This window comes from Solea senegalensis, linkage group LG10 (assembly GCF_019176455.1).
Source record: "Solea senegalensis isolate Sse05_10M linkage group LG10, IFAPA_SoseM_1, whole genome shotgun sequence".
In the NCBI taxonomy this organism is placed as follows: Eukaryota; Metazoa; Chordata; class Actinopteri; order Pleuronectiformes; family Soleidae; genus Solea; species Solea senegalensis.
This window is the reverse complement of record NC_058030.1, coordinates 6,767,761-6,776,920: the sequence shown is the minus strand read 5'-3', so window position 1 is coordinate 6,776,920 and position 9,160 is coordinate 6,767,761. Positions and strand designations below refer to the sequence as shown.

At 39.3% G+C, this 9,160-nt stretch overlaps 2 protein-coding genes across 4 annotated transcripts; one reads left to right on the top strand and one right to left on the bottom strand.

Moving 5' to 3' along the window:
• Positions 1-186: 186 nt before the first annotated feature.
• Positions 187-3,895, bottom strand: ciapin1 (cytokine induced apoptosis inhibitor 1). Of its 3 annotated transcripts, none has more exons than XM_044036951.1 (9): positions 3,818-3,895; positions 2,646-2,808; positions 2,379-2,522; positions 2,198-2,277; positions 1,885-2,053; positions 1,578-1,654; positions 941-1,059; positions 758-839; positions 187-471 (listed from the first exon to the last, which is right to left on the bottom strand). In XM_044036951.1, the coding sequence occupies exons 2-9, from the start codon at positions 2,800-2,802 to the stop codon at positions 361-363; spliced, it is 939 nt and encodes a 312-aa protein (XP_043892886.1). In that variant the 5' UTR covers positions 2,803-2,808; positions 3,818-3,895; the 3' UTR covers positions 187-360. The 3 variants fall into 3 exon arrangements, with proteins under 3 accessions (XP_043892886.1, XP_043892888.1, XP_043892887.1); XM_044036953.1 differs by lacking the exon at positions 3,818-3,895 and adding an exon at positions 3,732-3,795; XM_044036952.1 differs by lacking the exon at positions 3,818-3,895 and having other exon boundaries at positions 2,646-2,998.
• A 254-nt stretch (positions 3,896-4,149) lies between these two features.
• On the top strand, positions 4,150-8,514 carry coq9 (coenzyme Q9 homolog (S. cerevisiae)). The gene is made up of 9 exons (XM_044036949.1): positions 4,150-4,255; positions 5,030-5,264; positions 5,402-5,537; positions 5,953-6,095; positions 6,485-6,569; positions 6,665-6,769; positions 7,318-7,473; positions 7,729-7,782; positions 8,184-8,514. Exons 1-9 carry the CDS (start codon positions 4,198-4,200, stop codon positions 8,217-8,219), a joined length of 1,008 nt encoding a protein of 335 aa, XP_043892884.1. The 5' UTR covers positions 4,150-4,197; the 3' UTR covers positions 8,220-8,514.
• Positions 8,515-9,160: the final 646 nt, after the last annotated feature.

The following is a 9,160-nucleotide window of genomic DNA, read 5'->3' as shown; positions in this document are numbered from 1 at the left end:
AACAAAAACATTTGGTGTTTTTAGATACTTCATAGAAACCCTCTCTGTGAATTCCACAGATCCACATCGTCAGGAGTAACTGTCTTTTAAATTCAAATCCCACCACCACCACTGAATGTCAAATTCAAGAGCTATTGTGTTAAGCATGTAAATTGAAACTGGACAGACATGGAGGACACACGGTGCTGTGTGTTGTAATTTCAATCAAACTGAAGCAATACCACTGTGGTCTACTTAGGCAGATAAACCCCACTGAAAAAGCAACTTTTACATCAGTCACAGAATCATAGGCAGTCATGTCTCTGGGACATCACAGGATGAGTGGAAAAAGGAGGAATGTAAGGTTATGAAGCGTGAGGTTTAAGAGTCTGTCAGTGTGTTGTTGTCCAGTACAATCTTCTCTCCTGGTTTAAATGCTGGCATCCCCAAATACGGACAGCTGGCACATCGGAATGCATCACCAAGGTAACACTGCCAAAAACGAAGGAATGACAAAATTAAAAAAGGATTATGACTAATTGATGAGAAATCATGGTGTGAGACAGTGCCAAAGAGTCGAGGATTTTAAAGGAAGTAGTAAAAGGGTATTGAGTTTATTTTATTGTAATTAGCTTGCAAGTATTGTGGCCAAAACATAAATAATAAATCTAATCAATTAATCTGTCCGTCTGCCAAAAAAACCCAAACAACTAATGATGTGTTCATAAGAAAAGGATGGACAGACAGTTCAGCAGAGGTCAAATAAAAATGTACTCACACTTCCACATGCAGATTTAGGTAGATCTGTCTTCTGTTGTCCTTTACTCTCCTGCTCCAACTCATCAGCAAGACCACATGTGCTGCAAAAACAGCACAACGCGTCATTCACTGCTCCAACGCTTTGCATGCAAAAGTGATTGCACAATGAGTCAAGCTGTTAGTCATGACCGGACATCCTCACCAGTTCTTGCAGGCTTTCTTCTTTCCAGCTCCCTCTCCACAGCTGGGTGCTCGAAGAGAAGATGGGTCCGGCTTCTTTATGTCCTCTTCATCCAGCAGAGCATCAGAGTCTACCAGATCCTACACAAAGAAAAAACAAACTTCATGGCCACAGAAACGTGAGGTATTAAAAGTTTACATTTCCCAATGTCCACTCTCACAGACTCAAGACTTGGAGGCACATAAACCATTTCTTTTAATGTATGCATAAACATGATGCTTTGCCAAATAGAGAAAATGATTCAAGTCAAACGCCTGGAACAGGTTGATGTCCCTTGTTTATTTTGCCCAAAATGATCAAATAGAAAGACCCGAACCTGCCAAATTAAGCCACATGTGTGGTATAATGTAATTTGGCTGTTCACTGTCTCAGTACTGAAGTATTCTGAGCTCTTTCTGCTTCAATCATATAACCAGCTGAGGTGAAAATTATTTTTATTTTCTCCCCATTTTTCTGTGAGGGTTTTAGGGTTTTAGGTTCAGTCTTTATCAGTGGAACAGTGAGACATGTATGAGTATGACAGGGCTACCAAACATGAGGTGGTGCCAAGACACCCAAACTGTAAGAAGTGATTCAAATGGTTACAATGATATCTCACCACGTCATCATCATCCATGTCATTGGCTGAGAGCGTCCACATTTTGACAGTGTTGGGATCCAGAGCAGGTTTCTCTGCTGTAATCACAGAAATGATAAAAAAAACAAAACAACAACATTAGCTTCACATCATCAACTCTGACAAGAATGTAGATGATACAGTTTCACAACAACCTGTGACCTACAGCTCAATGTTACATCACCAAATACATTTCATTGTTACCTCTGCAAAAGAGGTTATGATCCTAATCATGTTTGCTTGGTCTTTTGCTTAAAAATACCAAAAAAAAACCTGTGAAGAAACCCACCAGGTTTCGTTGTCTTCTTCCCAAAGGACAGTTTAATCTGACTGGATGATCCCATCTCATAGTTAGGTTTGGAGGCTGACATGCGGACTCTAGACAGGGTGTTCCCTTGGTAACCAGTGGCTGTCCTCAAAGAGCTCAACGCTGCTGGACTCAGTTCTGCTCTAGTGACCTGCATAAAAAGAAGTCATCAAACATATGTTTATTTTATGTGGTCAAACCCTAGATGTATTATTCTTCTGTCATGTACCGATTATGAGTCAGTAACCAGCACAACCGGGGTTAAAAAAACAGAACTATTCACTCTCACACTCACCTCTGTCACTGACATGAAGCCGGACATCTTTAGTGCTGATATCAGTTTCTCAGCAGTCCTTACAGGATGCATCTCAGCTTCTGGAAAATAGAAAGAAAACAGAACAGGAAGCAATCAGCACAAGAAAAATGTATGTAGAATGTCTAATTAACACTCAACATCTTGACTTCTTATTTCTCACCAGTAACTGCTTCTTCCAGAACAAGCTTCCCACCAGGTTTAAGCACTCGGGCCAACTCTGCTAGAGTTTCTAAACTGTGGATGGAGGAGTTGTCGGCCAGAGGGCACGACAGCACAAAGTCAAAGGTAGATGCTGGATGAGAGGCTGAGGGGAAGAAAGAGACTTTTACTACTCACAGAGTTATCACAGAGGTTCATCCATCAAAAGTGTATTTATAACATGGGGATGAGTCAAAGTATTAATTTGTGGCAGTAAAGGGTCACTCACACATTAATAGTCTCTCCATATTTTCCACTGACACTTTTCCATCTGCACCGACGGTGGCGCCCACTTCTTCTGCATACTGTTTCAGGTCAGCTGGTGTCGAGGGCTGAGCCCAAACAATCAGCACCTGGTTTCCTGATTTGATGCCAAGATCTGCCATGATGTCCTGAAAGGAAGTTAAGAGTCCCTGTAGTCACTGCACTGTAGGGCTGAACGATATCATTGCGATTATTTTGACAGGAATATGATTCACAATATCAGAGGTAATATTTACATCATTGTTTTCATTCGAAAAACATGCCTAAAATTATTACTTTGTGCAGATCTGTGAGAAACAAAGATGTTCCCTTCAGTCTATAGAATAAGATGTGTAGGTCAAGACAATATTGAATTCAGGCTTTAACAAATATTGTGCCTCCTGCAATTTCGTAATATCTCCACCACAACATTCTAACAATATTAAATGAAGATGAAGCCAGACACTGTTTATATAATTACAGTGTTAAAAAAAAAGAAAAGTGGTGGGAAAAGAAAATAAAGGGCCTCAAAGACAACATCACTAAAGACTGAAAGCTGAGACCATTTAATTATTTTCTTTACTCACTTGCTTTGTTTGCTGATTTTGCTTCTCTATGATTCTCTGGTTTGATTTTAAAGCGCTTTAAACGTCACAGAATGTGCTTTGGTTCCCCCTTAAATAACGGTACTTATCTTAGAAATTAAGCAAGAAATTAAGATAACAGAACAGTCAGTCCAGCGAAAAAAATATCTATTTACCTAGCCCAACCTGGCCCCACTGTAGCAGCTAGCCTTACAAAACATATGATTAGAACACACCAAGTGAAACTGTAGAATGATGTGCGTAGTTCCCGCAGGTCCAGCTGACTGTCACCAAATATCACTATTTAAGGGGTTCCACTAACTGATATTTAGCGGACTCTTGACACTAATAAAAAGCGAAGGTTAATAGTGACTTCTTTCTGATGCAAACACAGGAGACACCGGTCCTTATCAGGCGCACGCGCCCGCTGTTAACACTGCGAAATGCCGGCCCCCACGGCCCACGACTGCCCGCCAACATATACTCACCTTTTTCTACATTAGTTCCTCAGTGATTTGGATAGATTTGTTATCAAATAAAAATTCAACTGCGTGTAAGAAATTTGGTGACCTACCTGCTTGATTGAAGTTGAACTATGGCTGTAAATGTACCGAGTTTAGTCATTTTGAAAGGGACTTCCGGTTTATACTTTCAAAATACATTTTCTTTACGTGTTGAAACGTTCTTTGTTTTGCAAACATCTGCTAAGCACGTTATATGTCATTAATAAGAAAACCACCACGTGACACAAAATCACCTCACGCCATTTTTTAATAGTTTTTTGATTCACAACTTTAGCCATTACTATTTATAAGCGTTTTATATTGAAGGTGATATCCTTGGGATCTCGAACTTATTTTAGCGAGCTTCATTAGCTTGCGTTTGTCAACTGAGTCGCGCTGGAGTGACGCAGCTGTTTTGTTAAATAAAACGCCTCTGTCAGTGCAGCGGGACATGGCGGCGCTGCTGAGAGGTCTGCGGGCTGGAAGGGCACTCCGGGGGATAGGAGGCGGTAAGACAACCCCGTCGTGTCTTTTGTAGCCTCTCTTTTAACATTAAAAAACAGCGAAATTGTTCCTTAACCGTCGCTTCTTTAGCTTTCTGGCCGCGTGAACTTAGCATGACCCAATGCTAACGCTAGCTGTCCATGCCAATGTCACTTGCCATAGAAGGTGATAGTGAAGGACAGAATTGGGCTACATTATGACGATTGTAGCTTCAAAAATAAAGTGTGAGGCGGTTAATGGGTTTGTTGACATGGACACCTGGACATGCGTTGCATAATAAAAATGGTCCTGCAGTCGGGGGGCGTTTTCTCTCTGCCTATATAAGCTGTCAAAGTGTGTTTACAAGAAACCCCTGTGATAAATCCTCCTCCTCCATCCTCCTTGTTTCAAGGCTAATTTGCAATCCCTCTCCTATCCAAAGATCATTAGATGATATAACAATATATTTGATAATGTTAAACATAATTATGTCGTTTTTTGTGTTCATGACATAAACACACCAAATTACACTATTCACATCACACACACTAATCTTTACATGTGTGAGCAAATGTTTATATGGGCGAATGAGTGTATATGTTCATGTATCATTCATAGCAATGTACACATGTGTATATAATGGAGTATTGGAGTATGTATGCATTTGTATATTTGTGTCAGTCCATGTGTCTGTGCATATTATCAGTACAATTGTGTAGATCTATATATTTTTTACAAGTGTACTGCAAAGTAATGAGGCATTTGTGGTTATCAATTCACAATAAATTTGCCCTTTCCAGCTTTGGTGGCACCAACAGCAACAAGTCCCAGGTGCAGAAGCCTGAGTAGAGGCTTCCACTGTGCAGCGCTGAGGCTTCAGGATGAATCTAAATCTGACAAACCCCCATCCTCCTCATCCACAAACTATCATGAACACTACCAGGCTCACCCAACTGACCAGGACACAACAGCAGCGTCACAGGGAGATTCTGCAGATTACCTAGCAGCAGATGAGGCTTTCAAGACAAACACTAGGTCAGCGGAGACACATTTCTTCATTATTTAAGTGACTATTTTGTTGTGTGCAGTTTTATCCTCAGCTCCAGTACTCTTCTCTCTCCCTGTGCATAATTTTGTGCTAAACCATCACTTTTTTGTTTGTCTCTGTAAAGTTATCAGGATCAGAGCGGAGAGCAGGGTGAAGAATACGAAACAGAAGAACAGCTTCAAGCTCGAATCCTAAGCGCGTCTTTGGAGTTTGTCCAAGAGCACGGCTGGTCGATGGAAGCCATTGCAGCTGGTGCTGAGGTGAGCTCACTGTTAAAATGAAAAAATGGAATAGATTCCATTAGAAGCTAATAGATTCCATTAGAAGCTCCCAGCCATGACAGAACCGAGCTCCCACAATGCTTCCACTTAACTTCAAGGAGGGCACATTGGTTTGTGCTGGCTCTCATGTACCTCTTTTAAATGTGGCATAATCTTTACATGCTAAATAGTAACATTGTTGTTATTGGTTATGTTGTTATATAATCCAACTACCAAGCTTTTTCTGAAAAACACTCCAATTATGATGTTTGTATGAGCTGCGAATAGAGTATTTCATTCATATTCCTGTTTACATGTAACAGAGCATAGTCTGATTATCACTCCAATTGGATGTTGTACAACTGTCTATGATGATTTCAAATTGTGTGTGTATTTGTGTTTGTATGTGCACCAGACACTGGGTCTGTCTTCTGCTTCCACTGGTATGTTCAACAATGGAGCTGGAGACTTGGTCCTACATTTCATTGCACAGTGCAACCTACAGCTGACAGAGATCCTGGCTGAACAACACAAGCAGGTCCAACTGGGCCAGGCTGAGTATGTATGCCCCACATTCACGCACGCATGCACACACACACATACGGTTCAAATGTACAGTTTAAATGTACAGTATGTCACATCTGGGGGAAATAATATGTCCTTGTGTCTTGTGAACCTAATATCTCCAGAACACTTTGATGGAATCCTTTCATATTTGTCACAAATGTTGTTGTGGTGGCCTAACAAAACGTGATTTATTTGGTCTTTTAATGATTGAATTTGTTTCACGTCAACAAGAACTTGTTATAATGGTCTGGGAAAATGCGTGGACTGACACTACATAGGTCAGAATTGGCACAAAGTAAAAGTCTCTAAAAGTGGTGAAAGCTGAGTTCCAAGTAGAAAACTACAGGTTTTATTTTTTATCTCCTCCACATGTGTTTCAGACCAAAGCATACTTCTGACCTTCTAAGAGATGCTGTAGAGACCAGACTGAGGATGTACATCCCCTACATTCAGACGTGGCCACAGGTATAATGTGCATTCTGACCAGTCACTCCACACATGATGTCAGGACTGAAGCAGAAACTACATGTGATCCTTGCACCTTGTGTCCATGTCTTCAGGCGATGAGCATCCTGCTCCTCCCTCACAACATCCCAGACAGCCTGAAGCACCTATCTAACATGGTGGACGACATATGGTACTACGCTGGAGACCGATCCACAGACGTGAGTGGATGTCATCACCCTCGATCCCCTCCTTCTTCTGCTCACACTTTCCTCTCCCCCTTTCATCACCATCCTCACAATATCCGGCCTGCCACCGTACAGGTTACTTCCCCTCCCTTGTTCAAAGCCTTTATTTGCGGCACCATCCATGCTGATTCATCTGTGCTGCTTTTTGCACATGACGTTCACATCAATCTGAGTTTTACAGCCCCTGAAATTGAGACGTTTGTGAATGATGACATGAGCTTGCTTTCCATTCAAATTAATCATACATTTTAGCTGCATTTTCAACAACTTATCAATGTTGTAAATTGAATATTAGGAGTTAGTTCTCCAAGGTAATCAGTAGGTTTTGCAAACGTCCCAATCACCATAGAAAAACAGAATGATCAAGAGAGCCAGTAAGCTGATATATGATCACATTTCACTGCTGCTTTAATTCATTAGTGTCATAATATCTGCTTCTTGCAATGTCCCAGTGAAAGCCAATGTCAAGCATGTTATACATTTTCTGATGTGAGCTTTCATACCACCCCTTTCTCATGTAGATGAACTGGTACACCAAACGGGCAGTGCTGACCGGCATCTACAACACGACCGAACTGGTGATGGTTCAGGATTCCTCTGAAGACTTCCAGGACACATGGAACTTCCTCGACAACCGTATTCAGGATGTAGTCAACATGGCATCCACTGCCAAACAGGTAATATAATATGTACTTTATAATATAGTTTTAGTTTAAATCTGATACTTGGAAACACCCTTTTCTCTGTATTTTACTACTTTACCCATTAGTGGAATAAATACAAACCTTCTCCTACTGAATTAATCTGCTTTGATAAATACAACACAAGGAGTTAAAAGGAGTGAAACAAAATTTGCTGTTAAACTGTCTTTGGATTTCCTTTATCCTGGTTGTTCTTTAGGTGCTAAATGTCTGTTTCACTTTGTTCTGTAGGTGCAGTCGACTGGTGAAGCAGTTGTGCAGGGGCTAATGGGAGCTGCTGTAACCGTGAGTGATTATATCATTGATCTTACTTATAATTTAGCGCTGCAACTAACATAATTAATGAATCTGTCTATCTAACTATTGTTTCCATAAAATGTTGAAAATTTTTGATTGGCGTTTCCTGAACCTTCTCAAATGTCTACTTTTGTCCACAAACCGGATTGTTTCAGTTTTAATGGTTTCTTTGTCAAATAAAGCAAAGAAACCAGAAAATATTCACATTTAAGAGGCTGAAAAATCAAAATAGTTGACGATTTATTTAGTCATCGATGCAGTCCTAATTTCTATTAATTCTTCTTTTCCAATTCTTTGTCGACTTTAACAATCATACACATAATGTTTGAATCTATTTATTCAGTTCATCATTTGGGCTCTGTGGCTAATGCAGGTCTTGTGTTTTACAGCTGAAAAACCTAACAGGATTGAACCAGAGGCGGTGATTACACGGATCTTGACAGAAAATCTAATTTGTGTCTTTACCTTTTAGATCATTTGCTTTTTGCTTTTTGTTTGATCACCAGTATAAAATGACTCTGTAAGTATTAGGTTCTGAATCTTGCTCAGCAAGACAGAGAGCCATAATTTGACACAGACGACACAGTGCTTTTTCTGTTCACCTGCAGATCAGTAGCTTTGTCTAGTTTTTTAGACCCCCATCTTTGTATAAAAGGTCACAGATTTGTTATTTTGCTGTTGGATCAAATGAGACTTCAATAAAATAAATACTATATTGTATTTGACACTTGTAATTATTTAATTATTAAATATTGAATCAGTCATCCACAGTATAAAGGTTGAATCTGGTTTGTACAGTAATTATGTTTTATGTAATGTGCAATATCTATATAATACTTTTATAATTTTTAATTTACTTGAGCACTAAGTTGTTTTTAAGGCGTGTGTAATATATGAATTTTCTTTTTCTAAGAGATCAAAGTCAAAAGGAAAAGCCGATTCTGTCTTTGAGGTACTTTTTCATTTACTGTGTCATTATCTTATCAAAAATAATATTTTATTTTTTGTTTATTTTTATAAATATACATTTATTTAAACTTTTCATTTACAACACTGCAAGGCATTTGAACATCTTGATATAAACAGGCATATAAACAAGACTACAGCAGACAATAAGGTACAATAAGCAAACAACAAAAATGTACAACAACAAAAATAATAAATAAAAACATTTGTCAAACTTTGTCAAATTTTAATTTAATTTATTTTTAGTTTAATTTCATTATAAAAACAGTCAAAAAGAAATGTTGAATTCTTATTTTGAAAATATATTTCCAGTAATCTATGACCCGGATATGAATTAAAGGCCCGCCTCCAAGTTCACTAAGAGGCCAATCACTGATCGGGTTTACATCTGCTGACCAAT

Bases quoted from the DNA above. Each gene is read 5' to 3' on its own strand.
- ciapin1 (XM_044036951.1), bottom strand. From the start codon at position 2,802: ATGGCAGATCTTGGCATCAAATCAGGAAACCAGGTGCTGATTGTTTGG. The intron at 1,655-1,884 runs GTGGGTTTCTTC...CTGTGATTACAG, and splicing joins GAAGAAGACAACGAAACCTG to CAGAGAAACCTGCTCTGGAT. The intron at 1,060-1,577 runs GTGAGATATCAT...TTCTTTGTGTAG, and splicing joins ACATGGATGATGATGACGTG to GATCTGGTAGACTCTGATGC.
- coq9 (XM_044036949.1), top strand. From the start codon at position 4,198: ATGGCGGCGCTGCTGAGAGGTCTGCGGGCTGGAAGGGCACTCCGGGGG. The intron at 7,474-7,728 runs GTAATATAATAT...TTTGTTCTGTAG, and splicing joins TGGCATCCACTGCCAAACAG to GTGCAGTCGACTGGTGAAGC. The intron at 7,783-8,183 runs GTGAGTGATTAT...TGTGTTTTACAG, and splicing joins TAATGGGAGCTGCTGTAACC to CTGAAAAACCTAACAGGATT.